Source organism: Carettochelys insculpta, chromosome 1 (assembly GCF_033958435.1).
Source record: "Carettochelys insculpta isolate YL-2023 chromosome 1, ASM3395843v1, whole genome shotgun sequence".
In the NCBI taxonomy this organism is placed as follows: Eukaryota; Metazoa; Chordata; order Testudines; family Carettochelyidae; genus Carettochelys; species Carettochelys insculpta.
In genome coordinates this window covers 324,666,392-324,691,122 of record NC_134137.1, presented here as the reverse complement: position 1 = coordinate 324,691,122, position 24,731 = coordinate 324,666,392, and the positions used below count along the sequence as shown (strand labels likewise).

At 43.5% G+C, this 24,731-nt stretch overlaps 1 protein-coding gene across 1 annotated transcript in view; it reads left to right on the top strand.

Annotated features, from left to right (window-relative positions):
* The window catches only part of CNTN1 (contactin 1), a 187,105-nt gene that overhangs the window by 5,346 nt on the left and 157,028 nt on the right, over positions 1–24,731 (top strand). Inside the window, exons 2-3 of the mRNA XM_074984080.1 lie at positions 20,625–20,751; positions 22,539–22,711. Coding sequence (XP_074840181.1) covers positions 20,625–20,751; positions 22,539–22,711 — 300 coding nt within the window. The remainder of the gene's footprint in view (positions 1–20,624; positions 20,752–22,538; positions 22,712–24,731) is intronic.

Here is a 24,731-nt window from a genome sequence, read left to right as displayed (position 1 = left end):
AATAATTTAAATACCATCTAATAAGACCTTAGAGAAGTTATCACTTAGGGCATGTCTACAAAACAAGTTCTTGCACGTAAAGCCAGGGCATGCGATCTTGCTGCACAGTAACACCCCATGTGAAAAGTCCTGGAATGTGGTTTACTGTACAGCTGTGAAAATATAGCAAATACAGTGCACTATGGGACCTTCATTATGCTGTGGCAGTGTCCACATTTGACGTTACTGTGAGGGAAGCTGGTGTGCTTTAGATTCACAGCTTGGCTTACCGTGCAGAAATATGTTATGTAGAAAAGTGTGTGCATAGTAAGCTCTTTAAAGCAGAGGCCTTCCTTTTTGTGTGTGTTTGTACAGTACCTAATACAATGGGGCCAAATCTATGATTGGAGCCTGCCAGTGCTATAAAGTACAGCTAATTTATAACGTTACTAATAAACTAACCTTATGTAAGGTTTATAATTTGGGATTACTGACTCCTTCTTGTCCAATGTCTCTGAGTCCTAGTTCCCAAGTTTGAATATGATAATCACTTGTTATCTTGTTATTTGGTAATGAAAACACTTTGCTCACAGATGGAGAAACCTTTTATTTGCCACCTCTAGAACCAAGTGTTGGTTACCACAAGAACTGTGAAGTTAAATATGTGTCTACATATATGCTATCCATAAATCTACATTAGTTGCTGTTATGACTGTAGACTAATCAAGCTATTCCTTTTGCCAATTAACAGGAAAGAAGAGGGAGATGCTATGGGTGGTACTAACATACTGCAGTGATAACAACCAGATGTGTGCTTGGATGGGCAGTGTCTATCCTTACCAATACTAAATGAATAACAAGCAGATAAATGTACAGAAAACAAGGAACAGAGGGAGGAGATGGACCTTACGAAAAGGGGAAGAAGAAGCTAATGCAAATAATACATTGACTCTAGTGGCAGTTATAGGGTGTTTAATATGCTCAACACCTCTCCAATTTTGACCCTTAGAAACCTTTCAATGTGATATATATTCTGAACATGTTTCTTACATTTTAGGGTCATATTAAGGACTATATCATTCAAAGTGCTTTGGAGCTTACCTGGGTTTAGAATCAAAAAAGCCCTTAATCATATCAGTAATGTTAAGTATATGAGTATGCCCTATAGATTTGGAACTAGTTATATGATTAAAGGTAAATGTGTTTTAAGTTCTTCGTTGAATCAAAGATTAAATGCTCAGTGCTCCACAAGAAAGAGGCTTGAAAGGCCTCAAGCAACTCAGCTTGATGACATTGTTAATGGTAGCTTCCTTCCTTGTCTACACATGCATTTTGGAATGTACTATTTAAATATTTTTGGTAACCTCATCTCCCCCAAAAGAAATATTTTTCCCAGTAAGGGGAATATTGTCTCATCCAGAGTTTGCTGTTTGTAAAACTACTGTATATTCATCCATTGTGACAGCATGCTTTGATTTTTCCTCCCAAATTCCTGATTTTGTTAACTTTAAACTCACCCAAGAAAAGATGTAAGTTTCAGCTTTACCCTTTTAAACAAATATTTTTATATACAACAATATAGATTTTCTGTTTCTTGAAAAACATTTAATCCACTCACTCCTCCTTTATTCCAAAGCTCTGCTAGGTAAATGGAAGTTGAGTCATTCACTCCAGGCTCAGCTTTCTTTAGTAATGACCCCAGTGAACACCTGGAAAGGTATTATCCTGCAAACATTTATGTACGCACTTAACTTTTCTGCCATGGATAGTTCTACTGAAATGAATTGGACTATTCACAATAGTAGTGTCTACGTGTAAGCGCCCTTTCAAAAGGGTGAAAATCGAAGTTTGGCTTTCGAAAAAGCAGCCATCAAAAGAGAGCACCTGCCACCATTTTTCAGATCGGCGTTCCGATCTGCTCTTTCCAAGTGCCGTCAAGGTCTTTTGAAAGAGAGCGTCCACACGGCTCCAAGCCCTCTTTCGAAAGAAGGGAGGCAGGAAACGCTGCAGACGGGGTCCCATGGCCGACAAGCCCTTCCGGGGCCGCAGCCAGATGCCTCCTTTAAAGGGCCCCTCCCTCCGCCCTCCCCTCCATACGAGCCGAGTGCTGCCCAGCCTGTCCCAGACTGGCAGAGCCCACTCGTGCCCACCATGGAGGCCCAGCGACAGCTGCTGAAGGAGGACGCCCTCATCAAGGATGCCCTGCTGGCAGTGCTGTGCACCCTCGCCACAGCTGCACCCGAGCTCATTGGGTGGCTGCGCATTCCCCCTGGGGCCACAGCCCTCCCCCCACTGGGGCACCGCCGGGCACCCCCCCTGGGTGCCCCAACACCTCTGGACCCACCCCAGCATCACCGACTGGTGGGAGCGCGTGGTGCTAGGGGAGTGGGGCGAGGAAAGGTGGCTGCGGAACATCCGCATGTCGAGGCAGACCTTTGACGAGATCTGCCACTCGCTTGCCCCCGTTCTCCAGCACCCCGACACCTGCATGCGGCCAGCCCTCACCCTGGAGAAATGGGTCACGATTGCCATCTGGAAGCTGGCCACCCCAGACTCCTATCGCTCCATGGGACAGCAGTTCGGGGTGGGAAAGGCCACCGTTGGGGCTGTACTTATGGAGGTAAGGTGGGGCCGGGTGGGCGGGGGGGGCTGGGGCAATGGGAAGCCTCCCCTGCAAGGGGCCAGATGGGGCAGGGGCTGCACAGGCCAGGGGCTGGATGGGAGGTGGCAGAATGGGCCCGACGTGGGGGGCAATAGCCGCCACACCCGCACTACAGCACGTCTCCCTTCCTCCTCTGCAGGTTGTCAGGGCCATCAACGCGATGCTGCTCCATAGGATCGTCCGCCTGGGGGATGTGGACAACACCGTCGCTGGCTTCCAGGACCTGGGCTTCCCGAACTGCATCGGCACTTTGGATGGCACACACATCCCCATCTGTGCCCTGCCATACAGCGCCAGCCAGTACATGAACAGGAAGGGCTGCCATTCGGTGGTGCTGCAGGCCTTGGTGGACATGAGGGGCCAGTTCACCGACCTCTGCGTGGGCTGGGCCAGATGCACCCATGGTGCCCGGGTCTTCCGGAACTCCAGCCTCTGCCGCCGCATGGGGGCCGGCACCTTCGTTCCCCATAGGGAGATCCCCATGGCAGAGGACGTCACCATGCCGCTCTGCATGGTGGCAGATGCGGCGTACCCCCGAAGCAGTGGCTCATGAGGCCCTACACGGAACACCTCAGTCCCACCCGGGAGGCGTTCAATGAGTGCCTCAACCATGCCTGCAACATGGTGGAGTGGGCATTCAGGCGTATAAAGGGGCAGTGGAGTTGTCTCCTCACACGGCTGGAGGTCGGGGTTCCCAGCGTGTCCCAGGTGGTGGGCACCTGTTGTGTCCTCCACAACATTGTGGAGGGAAAGGGGGAAGCCTATGTCCCCAGGGGGGACCCTCCGGCTGGCGCTGTCTATGCGCAGCCAGGCGCTGCCCCCGTCCACCAGGTCCACTGGGTCGGCCACTGCATTCGGGAGGCCCTCAGGCAGGCCTTTGCCTATGGCCACCTCTGACCCGCATGCATGCCCACATCCCACGCACATCCATCATCCACCATCCCTGCCACCCCCATCCCCACCCCCACCAGCCCCGCACCTGCACATCCACCACCCATCAGCCACCGAGGAGCACAGCACGGAGTGGTGAATAATAAAGAAACGTTTATATAACTTGGGTGTTCGTAATAATATGTACGGGGGGAACCTAACTCGGAGTGGGGAAGGGGGAACCTAACTTGGAGGGGGGCGAGGTGCTCATTCCGGGGCAGGGGTGGTGGTCCAGGAACACCACCAGCCCCTGGAGCCTCTGCCCCCCGGGTGCGGCATCCCCGGCGGGGCGGGGGAGGGTGCCAGTAGCACCAGCAAATATTGCTGGCGGGTGGGCCTGGTGGGGGCAGCGGGGGCAGGCTCAGTGGGGGTGGAGGGGGCAGGGCCAGTAGGAGGAGACTCTGGGGGGGCCAGGAGGCGGGCCACAGTGGCCGTGTGCTCCCACACAGCATGGCCAATGCTCTCAAGGATGTCCAGCGGTCTATCCCAGGCCACCTTCTGCCACTCCATGTCAGCCCAGGCGAGCTGGAGGTGCTCCTCGGCCACCTCGGCCTGGCGCTGGGTGGCTGCATCTTCCTTGGCCCTCCAGGGGGCCCTCCAGCCACGGCCCCGATGGCACCCTGCCTGGGGTGGTGTCCAGACACCTCCAACAGCTGCGGGCGGGCTCTCTGGCATGGGGATGGTGTGGGGCTCTCCCAGCCCCCAGATGGTGTGGCTGTGTGGAGTGGAGGAGAGCATGTAGGTAGTATGCCCTGGATGGAGGGGACCCGGCTGTGGCCTACCCGCCTGAGCCCGCCCCATGGGGTCCCTGTCTCCGACCTCCACAAGGGACACTGACTCCTCCAGGGAGCACCGACTGGCCCCCACCCCCGGGACCGGGCCTCCCAGTCTGGGTGTGATTCCAGGGGTCTCTCCCGCAAGTGTCCCTTCCTGGCCTGCGGTGCGTGGGCCCCAGGCACCATCCGGCACCGAGCAGCCGCCACCCCTGTGCGGCTCACGGCGCTGTCCACTGGGGGGCAGGTGCTGGGCGTCACTGGTGTGGCATCACAGGGTGCCGCATCGCATGTGCGGGCTGGCCTGTGTGCGGCCCGGGACCACCGGTTCCATGTGCAGGCACCTAAACATTGCGTCGTCCATCCCCCCGCCCCATGGAGTAGGTGTGCACCCCTCCCTGGACATACCTGAGGGTCCCGTGACGTCCGAAGATGTCCAGCCCTCGGTCGCCCGGCTGGAGGAGCGGGAGGGGATCACAATGGTCAGCTCCGTCTCCTTGCTTGACCAGTCCATGGTCCCCTCGCCTTCCTGGGTCCCCGATCCGGGCTGCTCCTCCTCCTCCTCCTCCGGCTGCAGCTCTTCCCCGGAGGAGTCCAGAAAAGCCACGGGGGCTGAACTCTCCTGGGGCCCCATGATGCTCTGTAGCTCTCTGTAGAAGGGGCACGTTGCTGGTCCTGCCCCGGAGTGTCCTGCCTGGTCCCTGGGCCAGGCATATCCCTGGCGCAGCTCTTCTACTTTGGAGCGTACCTGCTCCATGGTAAGCTCCATGTGGCCCCTGTTGTGGAGGCCCATTGCCAGGTGGCCGAAGGCTGCAGCATTGCACCGCTTTACGCCCATGTGGCACAGGACCTCCTCGTCCTGCCAGAGGCCGAGGAGGTCCCACAGCTCCCGCTCCATCCAGGAGGGAGCCCTTTTTTTTTCCTCTGCCTGGGAGCCTTGTGGGGGCTCGGAGGTGGGGCCGTGTGGCTTGCGGGGGGGCTGGCTGCTGGCCATGAGGGTGCTGGAGCGTCAGGCTGGAGTGCGTGTGCAGGCTGCTCCTAGCACAGTCTCAGCTTCCTGCCACGGGTTTCCTGCTTGCGGGCAGCTTTAAGGCAGCCAAACGCAGGGACTATAGAGCCCCACTGCTGCCGGCTGGAGCGGCCCCACGCTCCAGATGATCAGCACTATGGAGCACCTGTATTTCGAAAGAGCGGACTGTGGAGCGTCTACACATGTACTCTTTCGATTTATTATTTCGAAAGGGAGCGAGCTTCCTGATACGGGATTGGGGTTTGTATTTCGAAGTCTGCTCCCCGCTCTTTCAATTTGCTTTCGAAAGATGGGTTTACACGTGTGGACGCACTTCCCACTCTTTCGAAAAAAGGCCATTTATTTCAAAGTATTTTGCACGTGTAGACACAGCAATAATGTTTGTATCGTCAGGGTGTAAGGACACACACACTGTAGTGTCTGACCTGTGTGTATATATAGCCCCATATGTTTTATTAAACAGATCACCATCTCTTCACTAGTTTTCAGTAATATCCATCAGTTTTTACTCTCTTAGCCTGTCTATGCATGTGGTAGATTACGTACTAACAAGCTTCTGCTTTGATATATGCATACTGTTCTCTCTGATTAAATTGTGGCAAGGCCGGATCTGGGACCTGTTCCAAGAACCTAAGCATGCTAGATGTTGGCTAGCTGTTTCCCTTCTTAAAATTCAGTTATGTCTCTGTTTTGTTTGTTTTGATTTAAGAATGTGATAAGATTTAAAAACATGTTGAAATTGAGAGAATAGACCACAAACAGAAACCCACTAAACATCACTCACTAAAACAAAATCTGCATTCATTAGAGTGAGATGGTCTGATCTTAAATGCTTGCAGCCATCGAATATGTCATCTGAATCACCAGGTTCTAATATCCAATGTCTTGCATGATGCAAATTCATTGCAGGTGCAGGAAAGGATTTCCAAGAGCTCTATAAATTATTATTTTTGTCTCACATCTAATATGGGCATTTACTGTAAATTAAAAAAGTAAAATGTTACCAACGAGTTTCATAGCAGTAATAATAACAAATAGTCAAATTAAATAATCTAGGTTTCAGAGTAAACATGATCAACTATGTAGAATTTCATACTTTTATTTGAAAAAAATGAGTTCCATAAACTGACATAATATGAAATCAGACTTCCAAGATGGATTGAAAAGACTTTCTGTAGCTGCTGCATGGTACAGATAGCCTAAGTCTTCTATATGTCGGAAAAAAGGGCAAAAAAAGGAACACTTTTATATGAAATGGAGATGAATATGTACCTGTAATCACATGGTCTCTCGCAATGGGATTTCTCCAAAATATGAGACTAAATATTAACTAATAACAAGTCCTGGGCAAACGTTTACCAGTGAAGTTATGAACAGGGCTTATGATTGGTTAAAATTTATTCTCATGTTTTTTGTGACGTTCTGGCATGAGATGCTTAGATTTGAGGAATGTCATCTCTTCCTGCATTGCTTTTTTCTGTGCAAGTGGACTCTCTGAGGAGTTATTATGGTGGATGACCTATCACTGAATGAGAGACAGCTAAGGAAATCATTTTAAACAGAGCTGTGAAGCCCATAATGAATAAAAGTCTCAAGCAAGATTGACAATTATATTTTCAATTGTAGCAAAATAAAACACAACCTGTAAAATTCCTGTAAATTGATTTCTGATTTCTTGTGCCTTTCTGTGTATCAAAGTAGATAATTAGTTGATTACCTCAAATACAGGAATGAGTATAGTGAAGAGACAGTCAGTAGCCTATATAAGTAATGTATACATATAAACAGGACTGCAAACACATAATGGATTCATTTCACTTTTTCTATTAGATGACTTTCCAGATTAGATTTAGATAATCTCCTATTTATCTATCATAGGTTCATGATAGCCCTTACTGAAAGTAAGAAAATAAACATATGAATTATGCAGATAATTACATGATAAGTATTAAATCTAAAACAATGAATAATTAATATTAGCAGCATCTCTTATTTAACACATTTTCTCCTTTTTTTCCTTCCTCTCCCAACACTGTGCAGTTCTTGAATTAAAACTACAGCTATGGTTTTTGCATGTGGTGGTTTTCCTTTCATATACTACACGTGATTTATTTGATCAGGAGTAACTGGTATTAGTGAGAAACAGTGCCTATTTTTTTTTTTTTTTTACAAAAAAGAAGATGTAGAGGAGCTGGTGCTCAGCCAGCTCCCTGCCCCTTGTCCCCCAGCCAATCCCTGTGGTGGAGGTGCAAGCACTGACACAAAAAAACACTGGTGATCAATATTCCAAAATTTGCAGAAATTCACTGGATATTTATTATGCTGTACGTGAACTGGATCCTTTGTCTTAATACGAGATACAATAAGGCACTGTATGCCTAGTTCTTATCCCACAAGAGCTTATGTAAACAATTATCTAAAAGACAGCATTGCTGCACTTTTGATTAGTGTATCTCTTTATCACAAGGTAAACCCTGGCTATGGTTCACTCTCCCACTCCCCACTCTGCTCAGAGCTGGAAATGCTGTTTAAGAAAGGAACATGTCATAATACCTGGTGAAACCTGTCTAGCAGAGCAAGACATATTACAGGTGAGCTCCAAATGGAGCCACATGCAGGTCACCAAACCAAGGGATGTGTTCACACAGGAATAGCTTTTTCGTGAGGGCAAAGAGTAGAGTTTGGGATACAACTTGGAGGAGGCTTAGGATAGATTGGCGTTGTGGAGCGTTGTAAAGTAAGGTACATATGACGAAAAGCTTTTTTAAAGAAAACTTAGGCAAAATATTGATGTTAGAATTATCATTAAATAGTTGAAATTATTCATATGGGAAATTACCAAACACTAGTTTTTAACATAAATACCTTTATTAAGCCCAAATACCAACTAGTATTTTATGCAAAGGCTCTTATATATGTCAAACAGCATTTAAAACATAGTTATTACACCAAATCCAATAACAAAACATTCATATTCATGATTAGTATACAGGTTGAACCTTTCTAGTCCAGCACCCTCAAAACCTGACTGGTGCCAAACAAGAGGATTTGTCAGACTGTGGGAGGTCAGTATTGTCTGGTGGAATTCCCAACACTTCCACCACTTACTGGGCAGACATTTACTTACTTAGAAGACATTTAGAGGTAAATTACAGCTAAATAACAGCACAAAATGCTGAAAGCCAGTACTGGTGACTATAAACAAACTTCATGGGACCACAGGAAACTTGGCCATACCCATGATAAGCAGCCATCAAGCTAACTAAAATCATGTTGGATTTGGGAAGTTGCTGGAGAAAAGAGTGCCAGACTAGAGAGGTTCAACCTGTACTTACAAACAGGCCAGTGCTAGGGAAAGCCATATTATCATGGTGTGCTGCAAAATGATTTATACTCTTCAACAAATATTTCATAGGCAGTTATTATTTTAGCTAACAACAAATTTGAGGTAATTCACTTATTTCTAGTCTTAATCCAGATAAGTTTTGTAAATTTGCAACCCCAGGCTAGAGTTGCATGCATTCCTGGCGATTTCATCACATGACAATCTTTAAATAAAGATTAATCTGTAATTCTTGGAGACTCCAGGCCAATCCCCTACGGGTGGCAACCCTACCTTGGCCTTTGTTTCTTCCTACTGACCAATAGGTTTTTTGTTGCACGTGGATTCATATAAGACTTACTTTTTAGATAACACTGGTACGTAGGGTGCGAAGGTCTATGCTGGCTACTTCTAAGGCAGGTTTTATTTGTTATAATGCCATTTGGAGTCACCCTTATCGATCAGAGGTCTTCTGTTTATAAACTTCCCCTTATCTCAGTAGTTATTCTTTGGACTAGACAGCTTCTCCACCTCATTCCTTCTGACCTTATACTTGTCAATTTCAAGGCCTTCGATCTATTTGCTGGTCAGGGCATTTCTTTGCAATACATGATTCTTTAACCAAACTTAAACTAACTCACTATTAATTTAATATTTATTCGATACTCCAGGGGCTTGTCCCTACTTAGAAGGAAGGATGGTAAGTAGGGTGTTGGTATATTATTAATTAAGTGCTGCACAGCATATGCAGTACTTCATTAAGCTAATTCTCCCCCGTGGCAACTTCAAAGTGTTAAACTTTGAAATTCCAGCTTGCGTATAGCCGTGGCTCACCCGCCGGTACTTCGAAGTGCCTGGGCAACTTCCAAGTCCCTTTACTCTTCAAAAGTTTAACACGTCGAAGTTGCTGCGGGGGAGAATTAGCTTAATGAAGTTCTGCAGATGCAGCGCAGCACTTCATTAATAATCTCCCAACACCCTACTTACCATACTCCCTTCGAAGTACAGAGGTAGTATAGACAAGTCCCAGCGGTACAGAGGGGATGTGTAGGAGTTTAGTGCCACATGAATTTTCAATGTCTAACTGCTTTAGTTGCACTTCTGATTGTTTCTCGAATGATCTCATCTTACTGTGGCTATTTTCTTGGGCCTCACTATATGAAAAAGCTTGCTCAGCATATTTTGACTTGAAGCTGCTTAGAATGTCTCTTCAGTTGCACGCAGACTAACTCAGTAGGTTCAGTCAACCACTAAATACTGCTTTATGGAGTTTCACAGGTGGTACCTCATCACTTTGGTTACACAGAGGGACATCAATTTCTCACTCCAGTGCTTTTCTAATTAAAGCCATCCATTCCATGATTTATTACTTGTGGCCCAAATGGAGAACCTGTATTGACTGAAATTAATCCATAGAGACATTATATCAAACGAATGGCCTATTAGAAAAAGACACTGATAAATCATCTGAAAGGAAATGATGTCACCACGTGTGCTGCTGAAATGAGTATGTGATAGATTTCTGGTCTGGGTCTGTGAAAAAAGATATTTCAATTATTAACATCGTCCACTGAAGATATTTTGCTTAGAGCTCTCTTGGACTGAGGAAATACATACACAGGAGGCCATGCCTCCTTCATCGCTTCATTCCTATTCCTCTCTGTGCCCTTTGGAGAATCGGAAACCCCAGGGAGCAAATGATGTGGAGAGCCGTCCAAGCACGCCAGGGAAGGCAGAGACTGCAGTTGTGCCCTTCCACTGCATGGAAGTGGAAGAATCCACCCTCTGTTGTATTTGGTACATGACTGTACATGGGGCCTTGATATTTGATTGGGTTTCCTAGGCACAATACAAATAACAACTACTGCATTTCACAGCAGTCAAAGGAGTGGGTTGCTGCTGTCCTCTTCCTTGTGGATTGGCATCAGATTTGGAGAGGTACAAAATATGCCTCCATTAGCTTCTCTGTTATGTAATTGTCAGTGAAGGTGATGGGACTACCTCAGTATCTGTCTCCCATTTTTGTAGTCACCACCAAAGATTGGAAACAAGCAACCTCCACCCCTCCCCTGCTACTCCTCCCACATCCAAGGAGCAGGGCTAGAGGAATCTGGGGAAAATTCTACTTACATTGCAGAAATGTAAATCCAAAATCTGTGAGTGTAGATTGTGCCCTTTTGTTTGCAACAGCAAAGCAGGGAGCAGAATCTTCCCTTCTGTCTAACATAACTTCAGCTTCTCTATCTAGCCTTGCTGGGTTTTAGGCTGCATTCATCATCCTGGCTTGAGGATGATATGAATGCTATTAGTTCTGATAATAAATTAAAAGGCACTGTTAAAGGGTTTTATGTGTCAAGGCTTTTGGCACAAATCAGGGTCAAAACAGCTGTAAAAATAGTTGCAATATCCAAAATATATGTGACTATAAATGAGACAAAGGAAAACGTAAGGATAAAATGTAAAGGCTTTTTTTTAGTGTTTCCCTGAGGGGAGAAACCGTCTCAACAGCACATCCAGCTATGAAATACAAAAATGATCATGATGGTATTTTACAGTGTACATCCATCTTCCCTTGCTCCATTGCCTCATGCGTGCACCTGTGCATGTACGTGCACACACACACATGCACACGCACGCATGTGCGCACACACACACACACTGTACAGGCTGGCATAATTACAAATGAGAAGTTTACTTTATGGCTTCATCCTTAATTTGTGAATATAATTGATTTTCAAACCTAAATCGGGTACATGTAAGGACTAAATTAGCTAAAGATAAAATAAATTGGCTTGTCTGAATGTATTTGGGATGGATGATGATGGAACAGAGATTAAATGTTTGCTGTCCCTCTCATGACAGAAATTATTAACACATCTCCTTGCTCACTGAAATAGAAGTTTGGCAGCAAGAATATGTGTATAGTTTGGTTGGTGTATTTCCCTGCTAAATGCACAGTTACGTAAACATTTTCATTGTTAATCTTCATTATGGCATACGGAGAACAGAATGAATGGTCATACAAAGCCTTTCTTTGATTAATTTTTTTAACTACTCTATTCTACACTAAGAAGTAATGAAGCTCAGCATGAAGGGACAGGCAGCATACCACAAAGTGACACAGTAACACTAAACTTTCAAACAAAAATATGTCCATAAAATGAGGATGCTAGTCACTAAGCTCTCAGATCAGAAGTAAATTATCATTTGCCATTATGCTACTTAAAAAATACTACTGGTGTCTCAGAAGGTTTCTGTGCCATTGAACACACAGAAAGATTGGAAAAAAATAATACATAGCTAAATGACAATGTATAAGAAGTACTTGGCTTCATCTAATTCTTGACTTCCTCTTCCCGCCCTTCTGCTCTCTGATTTGCTCACCTTGGTAATTTTTTTCTGATTTGTCAACCTTGATTACTATTTTTGGCTCTCTGTGCCTTAAATATTGAGTCTGTTCTGGTGTGGCTAAGGTCTGAAGAAGTGGGTCTGTCCCATGAAAGCTCACCTAATAAATTATTTTGTTAGTGTTTAAAGTGCTACTTTACTGCTTTTTTGTTTTGATAGTATATAGACTAGCACAGCTTTCTCTCTGTTACTTTCAAAATTTGTATCTCTTACCATAGTGAAGGCAAAAAAAATTGAGTACAGGGTACAAAAGGTAGAAATAAGCAAGAGGGGAATTGCAAGGCTAAATGGGTTTTCAAGAGCAAAAAGCTACAGGTATAAAAACAAACCAGGAGAGATTATTTAAGTTTCTCAGAAGCAGGAGTCTTGAAAAGAATCTGTGGATCAGCTGGATCATTAGGGATTAAAGGGAGCAATTAGGGAACATAAGGACATTGCTGAGATGCTAAATGATTTCTTAGTGCACTCTTCTCTGATGATTTTGTTGGGGGTGATTCTTACCCTGGCCCTGCTCTTCTCTGTTAGTAAAGATGAAGCACTTCCAGAGAGTGATGAGTCAGAAGAGGCGCTAGCACAACTGTTAATTTAAAAAGCAATGACCCGCCAGGCTCAGACAGTCATTACTTTTTAAATTACCAGTTTCAACAATCCTTCCAAAATTTCTCAAGAAGCTTAACCCATAATCTCTTATTTTAAAAAAAGTCAGAGTGTCAATACTACAGGGTAACAAATACTGCCACCATATTTTAAAAAGACTTCTGCACCAGGCATATTGATTGGAACAATAAGTATGTACAGAATAACAGAATATGTACAAATCATACTAGGACAGTGTACAATCATCCTAATTTTTAGAAGGGAAAATGGTGGCTCACTAATCTCAGGATTCTTTGAACATGTCATTATAGTAGTGGATAATGGAGAACCTGTTGATAGTTCAAGGCCTTTGACTCACACAAGAGGGTAGTTAGTTATGGGATGAGAAAGAAAAGAATAGTTTGGTTAATGTTTTGCCAAGAGGAAACTTTACTATGTGAGACCTTAATATTCAGTATTATGTCCCCTGTAGATCAATATTGAATTACCTGAAAAGGAGTGTGAGATGTGAGACACAGCAAAATGTGCAAATGACCAAGAATAGAGGGGACTGTGGGGAGTATTTGAGATCTAAACAGGTTGCGTGTATGGCCCATGTGATGGCAAATGAATTTCTGCATCAATAAATACAAAGCAATGCAGGTTGTTGGGAAAATTTAAAACTACTCACATGTCATATGACAGACAGCTCAATTAAAACATCTGCTCAAAGTACAGCTGCACTCATAAAAGCATACGATATGTTCTGATGCAGAGGAAAAGCTGAATTGTACCAAGATTATTACAGACAATAACAAAGATTATTGTTTTTATCTAATCAGTGTTGTCCATTTGGAATATTGTGCACAGGATCTTACTCTGAAATGTCTGGCATTGGCCGCTGTCAGTAACAGGATTCTGGTCTAGAAAGACGTAGGGTTTAATCACAATTCCTGCATTCTTGTTTGTCCTCTCTGATGTTCCCTGCCTGGCCTGAGGGAGAAAACATAAAGAAATCTTAATTAAAAGTGCCCTTGCAGAAGGCCCAGGTTATGCTGAGTGCCATCTAGGAGTGCGCATTTTGGAGGAGGATGGAAAAAGTCTGACATCCCACATGTCACATGCAGGCTGTGTACAGGCTATACAGAACTGCAGTCCTTGCATTCAGATGTCTCAGGGATTGCAACAAAAAATTTAAAAAAACATCTGGTAAGTTCAAGTATTTAGGGTCATACCAAATTCATAACCATGAAAAACGTGGCACAGAGTGTGAAGTCGGGTTCCCCTGTGGGAAATGTGGTCTTTTGCGTGCTTTTAGACTACACTATATATTTTTCATGGGGGATACCGGTGTTGCTCAAACTGGGGGTCCTGGCACAAAAGGAAGTTGTGAGGGGGGACATATGGTTACTTTAGGTGGTTCCAGTGTTGCCACTATTACTTGTGCTCTGCCTTCAGAGCTGGGAGGCCAGAGAGCAGTAGCTGTCGGCTGGGTGCGAAGCCAGAAGGCGTGCAGAAGTTAGGGCATCAATATCAGACCATGCTACCCTTATTTCTGTGCTGCTGCCTTCAAAACTAGGTGGCCAGAGAGTGGTGGCTCCTGGCCAAGGGGCCAGCTTTGAATGTGGCAGTATAGTAAGGGTAGCAATACCATACATGCCATCCTTACTTCTACGCTGCTGGTGGTGGTAACTCTGCCTTCAGAGTTGGGTTCCTGGCCAACACCTTCCACTCTCCTGCTGCCCAGCTCTGAAGTCAGTGCAGAAGTAAGGGTGGCAGTACCACAACTCCACTAAAATAAGCTTGCGACCTCACTGCAACTGCCTCTGAATCAGGAACTGCAGTTTGAGAAACACTGGCCTCCCCTGTGAAATCTGTGCAGTGTAGGGTAAAAGCACACAAAAGACCAGATTTTACATGGGGGAGACCAGATTTCATATTCCATGACATTTCTCATGCCATGAATTTGGTAGGACCCTAGCTACAAGTGCTGACATAGGTGCTGACGACAGATCAGTGAGGGGGATTGGTCATCTTGGTCTCCTGAACTCCAGGAACGGAGCTGTGTAGACACAGTAAAGGGAACCCTAACAGAGCCAAAGAAGGGATTCTAAAGGGTAAGCACACAACCAGTGGATGATCAAGTGGAGACAGTACACAGTTAAAAAAATCCAGGCTGCAGAGAAGAACTGAAAGATGAGAAGGAAGAAAAAAATCACCTTATGCAAGAGTTGGTTCTGGGAAGGTGAAGTCTTGGTGAATTCAACAAAACTCACAAAATGTGGGTAGTGTCCCTAGAACATTTTCAGAAATTTTAACAATTTCATTCTACACAGACGAGTTTGAACTGTGCTAACCCACATACGTCCGAAGGCACATGGACTGTTGAATTGCATATTGTCTTCAACTACGTCTGAAAGTGCCATGTACATCACAAGTACTGTGCAGTGTTGACACATTTTCTTTCCTACCCCATCAATGAAAGCAGAATAATATTGGTTCCATCAGTGACATGGAGTATCAGTAGCACAGTATATTGCTGCTCTGAGAAGGTTGTCTGAGAGTAAAGGTAAAGGTTGTCAGTTCAGAGAGTAAATGGTGCCCTACCTGCCTGACTAGTTTGCCTCTGGATTATTCAGTGACCAGATCCAAGAAAAGTTTCTGACTGTCTCAGTGCTTCCATTAGAGAAGGCAGTCAAGGTAGCTTTTACCATGGAAACCGTGAGAAGGATTCTCTGGAATTTAGTATCAGAGGGATAGCCGTGTTAATCTGTATCCACAAAAACAAGAAGTCCTGTGGCACCTTATACACTAACCGATTTTTTGGAGCATAAGCTTTCATGGGCAAAGAGCCACTTTGTCAGATGCATGTAGTGGAGATTCCAGAGACAGGTCTCAATATACAGGCTCATGAAAAGAAGGTATACCAATCAAGAGGAAGGCCAGAGTTGAGTAAGCTGCTGGAAATGGGCCACATCCTCCCTGACTAATGTACATATTAATTCCATACATTTATGTCAGATCAAATGTGACCTTTTCTATTCCGTATTAACACCTGGTACAAAAAAATAAACTAACCTTTCAAGTAACTTTAACTGCACTGAGGTTAAATCACTGAATGTAGAAGAGAAAAAAAAATGAAAATCAGATCTATATTGAGGTTCAAGGTCCGACTGCACCTGGATTCACCACCACAGTGGTGGATAGCTATAAGTAGGATGATCCTTAAATCAGGGGAATTCTCTGCTGGTGATTAGTTACAGGATTGTGGCCCCTTAACACTATCTGAATACAGTGGAGAAGCAGAAGTACTCCTGAGAATTTACTTATCTGTTTGTAAAGGACCATCCTTTGCTGGTGCATGACATTTACTGTTCACACCAGTTGAGAGTTTGGTCCACAGAAACTTGAAATTTCTGGAGGTTTGAAAAGGTAGTTTCAATCCATTATAATTTATCTCCTACTTTAGCAGAGTGGAAGCTTCAGTGGAACTAAAGTTACTTGAAGGGTTAGTTTATTTTTTTTGTACAACATATTAATACGGAAAAGAAAAGGTCACATTTACTCTGAAATAAATGTACGGAATTAATATGTGCTGATTAAGTCTTTGTACTCCGCCCTGTGTTTTTGTTCATCCATTTATTTTTGAGACCAGTAAGTGACATGAAGTGAAAACGACTGCTTTGGGTGGTTTCTGATTATTTGCAGACATACTTTTGGCTTTTCAGAGGCACCTCTCTTCTTCTGAATGTGTTGATAGGTTTTTATTGTGCAATTGCTTAGACCAGAGTAGACAAAGTATGGCCTGCAGGCTGCATCCAGCCTGTCAGCCATTGCAATTTGGCCCTCAAGTTCCCACAGGGGAAGAGGATTGGGGCCTACCCTGCTCCAGCTGTGGTTCCTGGAAGCAGCTGTATGCCCCCCCCCGCCCGCCGCAGCTCCTATGAATAGGCACAGCAAGGCAGTTGCACATGCTGTCCCTGCCCCAAGCACCTCCCCAGCAGTTCACAGTGGCTGCAGTTCCCAGCCACTGGGAGCCATGGGAATGGTGGCTGTGGATGGGCTAGTGCTCAGAGCCATTTCCCAGCACCTCCACTTATAAGCAAGGGGGGAGGGGATGAGCCACATAGTCCACACCCCAACCCAGAACCCACATCCCTTCCTGCAGCCAACCCCAATTTGCCCTTTCACAGCCCTCCATGGAATTTCTATACTCTGGTGTGGTCCTTGGACCCAAAACTTTCCCCACCCCAGTATAGATTTTGTGTTGTGCCATTGTATAAACAATAAATATGTATGAATCTAATTTTAAAGTTGATCTTCAAGTAGCATTAAGGAAAATATATCAAGTAATATTTTCATATTATATTATTATTTTCATGTCATATTATTTCATATTCACCTGACCTCTTCACAGACTCTCCCCTCCAATGGAGGTTCTCAGTGGATGATATCACCCACATTACTCTGAGCAAGGGGCTGAGATGGGTGGGTTCTGCATCATCGGGGAGCTTGTGAGAGAGAAGTAATGGGGGGGCAGCTCCTCCCAGCTGCACCAAACCCCGGGGAGCTGGCACACACACCCTCCCCCAGCCTGGGGAAAGTGGCAGCTGCCCAGAGCTCCTCGAAAGCAGAGGCCGCGAGCACTCCCATCTCCTAGGCCCTGAGGGCCTAGCTATGGGACAAGTTGTCCCTTTTAAAAAAATAAGTAGGGATGAATTTTTGGTGTCCCAAGTGTGGGACCATCCCTCCTAATACAGGACAGATGGTCACGTGACATCTGAGGGAAGTGAAATTCTATGTACATTTTTTGCTATGAGAAATATTTATTTACTTTTTGGATCAAATGTCATCTCGATATTTTGGCTGTATTTGAAATTCTCTTTATCTCATTAAGAAATGGATTCTTAAAGTAAAAATAAATTTATTCATTTAGACATTTATTATGTTATTGACTGTTGACTATTATTTATTGACTATTGATTCAATTTAGTGCAGAAGATTAGTCTTCATTAGCTTTTTCTCAGCCTTGAATTAATGTCCTAGAGGTATAGGCTATGTCTAGATTACAGGAATTTGTTGACAGAAGTTTTTGTCAGAAGATACCTTTCAACAAAACTTCTGTCAACAGATTGCAGCCAAATTGGCCGGACGCACTCTCAGCAAACAGCCAATTGGAAGCACAGAAAACAGGGCTGCCCGGTGTCCCTGTTGACATAAGGTCCCCTCTCTAATGTCCAGACCAGCTTTCTGTCAGTAGCTCCCTGACGACAGAGGTGTTATTCCTCGTGGGGAGTGGGGTACTGCTGTTGACAAAAGTGCTGCATTCCATCGACTTACTGTGGACAGAATGCCTTGGGTATGTGGATGCTCTGTGGGTTTTGTCAGCAAAATGTCCACTTTGCCAATGAAACCCTCTAGATTAGACATAGCCATACAAGTAATCATCGCTCATGCCTCTTTCCTTTCCCTTGTGCAATAGGTATTTCATTCACTAACACTATACCATTCTTTTTACCTCTCCTATAGTTAACTGGCAAAAATGGGTCTTGCAATTCATCATCAGTGCAGCTCCCTTAGTGGTGCGATTGTGGAAACCGTAGTATAGATAGGGCATTTTTTCAGCTGTTTCGTGCAAGTCTGATCAGAGTAGGATTAGATTATATAGTGGTAAAAGTTTCTGAATCTTGCTTCCATTTGTGCTACCACTTCTAGGGCTGCATCAGTGAGAAATTCCAAGTTTTCCTTTAACAGTATAGACAAGTCTTCTCTACCTTCTCATCACTGAGTTCTCCACTGTGCCCATCTCCTCCTTTGACAGTTATATGATATTTCTTCTCACTTCACAATCAACTGTCTGGATCTCCAACTATAGACAAACTCTTGCACTGTCTCATCTGGAATCTAATGTTCTAGTCCCTCACAATCTCCCAATCCCACTGCAGCCTTATCATATTGGAATACTACTGTTGTTTGCATACCTCTGGCTAACACTCAGCTTCTAATGGAGAATGAAATCTTATTTACTAAGCTTGATCTGTATCCTATTCATCTGACCATCCTCAACCAGTCATATATTAGCAGCATTGGCATGATATAGCATGTACGTAACAAATTTGGAGGGTGTGCAAAACAGTCTCTTGAAATGATTAATAAGTTCAGGTGGTGTAGTTGGGTAAGTAAATAAGTGGTAATGTTATCTGGGTAGACACAGTTCATCTGCCAGTGTAATCTACATAGCTGAATGTTTGTTGGTGGGGGTGGTGTTTGTTCAATATGAGTATTAGAGAAGGGCTCAGAAACCAAACTCGCCTTTGAAGCCCAGTTATTCCATGCCCTATGTAAACACCTTGTTCTAGCCAAAAGAGCATACAAGTTATGATGATATATTTTTGTGGCTTAGCAATGAATAAATTTTAAATAGAAGCATGCTGTAAGCATAAAACGAAAGGAAATCATTCCTCAGCTTCCTCTGTCCATTTATCCAGTCTTCCTCTAGCTGCTTCTATGACAATTCTCTCTCCTCCTTACTTACATGTTGTAAGTGTATCTGCATGATCACACTGCAGCATACAGTACCTCTTTGGACCCAATCCCAGTGAGGCAATGGAAATCTGGCACTGAAATATGCTGTTTGTCCCACTTTAAAAAACAAAACAAAACAAAACATTATTACAGTCATGTTGTAGAGAAGCCCCAGCACTTCCATGCTCCAGAGCAGGGACTTTGTTTAAGTGGGAGGTCGCCCAGGTATTTGCCTTGCTTCTTTTTGTGCTCCCAGGAAAATTCAGTTACATTTAACTAAGTTGTAACACTTTTTGAAAAGTCCCAGTTTGCATTTGTTCAGTAGAGACCTATTAGAGTTGGTCAGTTATAAATCTCTTAATATTCTACCTGCACTAAGCATGCTCTCCCTCCACAGGGTCTAAGTGCGCATATTGCAGACTGAGGAGTGCACATAGGCCATTCCTACAGAATGATGAGCTTGCTGCATTTTAGGGATACAAGAGCTGGACAGGATTTTCCCTGCAATTGCTCTTCCCAATCAGTGGGGAACACTGTGCCACCAGTCACCAAAATTAAGAGCCCCTGCTGGTGCCCTAGCCATGTGGAAAAGGAGGGAGAAAGCAGCCTGACTTGAATTCAGAAGGAAGGGGTCAGAATGTGCATGGGCATCGGGGATAAAATTATTTAAAAATATGAATTGTTGCTCAGAGAACCTTAATTCAGGAATTTCTTAACTTGTGAATATTGACTTTGCAGTGTAAGCATAAATATAACCTATAGCTATCACATCAACTTAACTTTTTTCACATAGTTTTGGGGCCTTAATTAAATATACCGTGATAAATTTAACTTCGTCTGCAACATCTTACATCAAAATGGGAACATCATTTTTCCAATTTTCTCTCCTTGTATTCAGGCCTCTTGATTTGGCCAGGAAGGCTCAGCTTTGTTCAATGTAATAAAAGTCTTTTATCTGTACAGTAAAGTTTCATTCCATACACAAAACCTTTGGTGCACTGTAGTTCAGGGGAAAATAAGTGTTTGCTAATCTGTTTATAGAACACTCATTTGTGTTTGTCATGTCAAATACAAACCATGTCAAACCATGAAACTCTTTTCCAGAGGATGTTGTGATGGCCAAGACTACAACATGATTCCAAAAAGGAGCTAGATAAATGCATGAAGGATAGGTCCATCAGGGGCTAATAGCCAGGCTCGGCAGGGATGGTGTTTGTCAGAAGCTGGGAATGGGTGACAGGTGGTGGATCAGTTGATGGTTATCTGTTCTGTTCATTGGCTCTGAAGCATCTGGCATTGGTCATCATTAGAAAATAGGATATTGGGCTACATGGACCTTTAGTCTGACTTGATATGGCCCTTCTTATCCAAGACTTACTTTTTCAGCATACTAATTGTCAACCTATATTTTTATTTCAGAGGATGGAAAAGGATATGGCCCAGTGTTTGAGGAGCAACCCATTGATACCATCTACCCTGAGGAATCTACAGATGGCCAAGTTTCAATGAACTGCAGGGCTCGAGCAATTCCCTTTCCAACTTACAGGTAAACCTTTAGCTTTGGTTGTGAATTACAAGGCTTGCCATGCATATCACATACTAAACATTTCAAATATTGTAATTTGTTGGTTATGAATGAATGAATGAATGAACGAATGGCTTAACAGATGGACACATAATTTTCCTAGACACATTGGAGCTGATATTTTTGCAATTTTTCATTAAAAAGTAAGTTTTCCCTATATTTGCAATGATAGCTAGAGAAAACCTGGAAAGAAAATGTCAACTGCAATTCATAGAAGATTTTCAGGGTTTTTTTTGTTTGTTTTTGGGAGCCTAACTGTGACCTTTCGAGGGGCTGTGGCAGCTGTGGTTGGGCTATGAGCCGGGGCTGTGGCAGCCACAGGAAACCTGGGAGCCAAGGCAGACCACGGCAGGTCTGGGAGCCAGAGCTGGAGTAACCCTGCAGTCAGCCCTGTTGGGACCAGTGTCAGGGAGCCAGCCTGACTGGAAGTGGAGCCAGGCAATCTGACTGGCTGGCAGCAGGCAATCACCCCTGGTCTGGCAAATTCCCTTGTTCAGGATTGGTCTGGTCCTGAGAGTGCTGGATCAGGGAGGTCCAAGCTACGTTATTTATCGTTGTTGCTGCTGCTGCAGTGGAAAAGCCTACTCTTTCCAAGTTACAGAACTTTGAGCTTGTTAGGGATATAGTTTCATGAAAACCACATCCCATTTTTTCTCTCTCTTTCAAATGCCAGTACTTAATTTTAGCTTCCAAAGAGTTAGTGCATTTAACACATTACAGTAGACTCCTTTTTGCTGAAGAAGCAGAACAGAGAGTAGTACAATACAAAAAGTGTCATAGGCCCATAGATCTTACTAAGGAATTGTGTGAATACTTCAAATTTTGTAGGCTTTTTATGAAATGATATATTTCTTTGTTAAGCTTAGTAAGGTTTGGTTGCCTTCAAACAAGATTATTGGCTCCCTCTGGTGGACACAATAATACCAGTCCTATTCTCATGGAGTTGTGAAGGTAGTTCAAATGTATTGGGTCATACTGAATTCTGGTGGAACTCCATTGAAGAGAGTTGAGTTACACCAGGGATGAATTTGTTCCACTCAGTTCCTGTCTTGTGGTTGTATTTTATGAAATAGAATAGCAATACCACATCAGCACAATCAAATGCAGAAGCTGACCCATTTACACTCCCATTCTCTCGTGCAGTCATCCTACTAGCAGTCAAATTAGAAGTCCCCAGCAATTGTGCCCAGCAATTTTGTTACTTAAGAAAATGGCAGTATTGGAGCAAGTCTGACTCCCTTTCCAATGGGATTACTATTACTTTAGGCCTGAAATAGCTTAACTGAACTGGGAAAATCAGGTAGAAATGAAGTAGCAACTCTATTACTGCACTGTGATTTGTTATTGTTTCTTTTTGTTTTGTTTTGTTTTTGGCTATTTGATCCCACCATATAGCTCCAGTTGTCTTACCTCATAGATGCTTATTCTTCTCACCTTGCTGACTGGGCTGGCTGCCATGTTTACAGAGACAGCATTTGGGTGAGATAGTATGTTGTACGGGATCAACTTCTATGAAAAGATACTAGCTCACTCACTGTGTTTCTGTAATACACTGGGACTGACACTGGCACAACTACAACGCATACATCATGTTTCTAAGCTTTTAGTTCAAATTTGAGAGTCTTGCTGGAGGAAAATTAAAATAAAACCAAATAAATAGCAAGCTGTGAACCCTTTTATGAAGAGTGTTCTTGAAAGTAAATGTTTGAGTAAATGCAATAATCACACCATCTTTTCTTTTATAATAGGTGGAAAATAAATAACTGGGATATTGATTTAACAAAGGATCGCTACAGTATGGTGGGAGGTAGACTCATCATTAATAATCCAGACAAATCAAAGGATGCTGGCAAATATGTTTGTATAGCATCGAACATCTTTGGAACTGTCCGAAGTGCTGAAGCTGCTCTAAGTTTTGGATGTAAGCAACTGTTTATTTTAAAACAGATAAGTACATACTGATTTGGTTTAAATGGTCAATGTTTTACTGTAGTACTGCAGCATTTTACAATGACTGCACTGTATCATTATATGCTCTGTGAAAATGATACAAAGTGCCTTGGTCAACTTACAGCATTTAAGTTTTTAAAGCAGCATGTCTTTCATCCGGCCGTTGGCATTACAACCATTTCAAAGGGCTGAAGTTTATCTATGCAAAGAGGGTCATATAGTGTGGAGGAATTCTCATAATCTTTGGGCATATAGTGTCTTGCTATGGAACCTGGGGGAAGTTATCAGAAGAAAGATACAAATATGTTCACATGATGAAAGTCAGCTGTCATCCTTGTCAAAAGAGATTGGAAGTTCGTGAAGGTGGATGACGTGTCATTTTTATTGTAAAAAGAATATTGCAATCCTCCCACCACATTTAAGATGCTGTGGAGAGTATTCCTGTCAGCTTCAGACAATCAAAAGCCAGTGGGTTTTGTTTTTTTTTTTTCCACACACACACACAAACAGTCAACAACAGGTACTTCGGTGAGAAGGACTTGGTTGACCAGATGTCACATGTGAAAAAATTGGGATGCATGTGGGAAGAGGCACCTACATAAGACAAATGTCCAAATACTTGGATTAGCCATATAGAATTGGGACATCCCTCACCCCGAAAGATGTACCTGGATAAACAAAAATGGCTAGACTTTAATATCTGGAGAAAGAAAGTTTAATTTGTTTGTTTTGTTTTAAATTTCCCCCTTAAAATGGTGTTATCCTGGAAATATTTTGTACATTAAAACACAGGGTGAAATCCATCTTCATGCAGGGATCCTGCTTGAGGCAGTGTGGACTGCACAATCTCCGTATTAAAGGCTTCGGAGAGACAAGTACTCTGTAGGCCTTGTGATAGCTTTCTGCACGGGGCAGTTTTTCACCTTTAGCGAATAATATCAGCTGTTTAACAGGTTTAATGTAATCTCCATGGTGTGATGTTTTGTGCAAGCAAAATCAGTATTGTGGGATGAAAGATTTAAAAGTGAAGCTGGAGTCATGGATTTTCATGTCTGGATGCAAGTATGGTCCATATTTTAAATACAAATATTCCACAGTACATTTCCTAGAAGAACAACAAGGGTGGATTATAGTTTCTCTGTCATGAAGGTGCATTCCATCAGCAGGCCACTCCTATCAATGGTAGTGCCATATATTTCAGTAGTTTACATTGCAGATGTGACTTGAATTACCTGGTGGAGTGGAGCAGTTGTTTCACTTTAAGGAGGTATAAGGCTCTATTAAAGATAAATAAATCAAAGAGTTCAGCAAATATAATTCTTAGTGAGTTCTCCTTGTGGTTTCTCAACTAATGCTTCCTATGCTAAATAAATTCTGACACCAAAGGTCAAGTTGCTGATCTCAAACTCTTAGGCCAACGTAGTTTATCAGCCCCTTAGTGTAGTTTATACTAATTAGGTTAATAGAGCATTATTATGCTAGAATTTGTAAATAAATATTCAAATGCTAATAATAAGGAAGAATTAAAAAAAAAGAAACCAAAATATGCTGGGAAACTTCTGAGACTCTGGGGTTATTTTTAAAGCATATTTTTTTGTCTCATTTCTTCTGTTCTACTTACTCCCTTCCCCCATCTTCTTATAGGTCAGCAATACTTGCCCATTCTATAAAACTGCAGGAAAGAAAGAATTGGTAGAATTCAAATATTTTTCAATATCTGTACCTGGGAGAAAAAGGCAGAGGTTTCCATAGTGTAGACAACCTTTGTAAAGTCAAATAAATAAAAACTGTGATAGGAACAAAAGCCGAGCTCATTTCTCAGGAAGGTGGGAGTAAACTGAAAGTCCAGTCCTGATAACATGGGCAAAAATGCCATTGACAGTGGGACTGCATCAGGCTTCCAGGGCAGTAATGAATCAAAGATTTTTAGTTAGTTTTAAAAACCACCTTTCAGCTTTTATCATACGTCCCCCAACCCATATTTGCGTGCA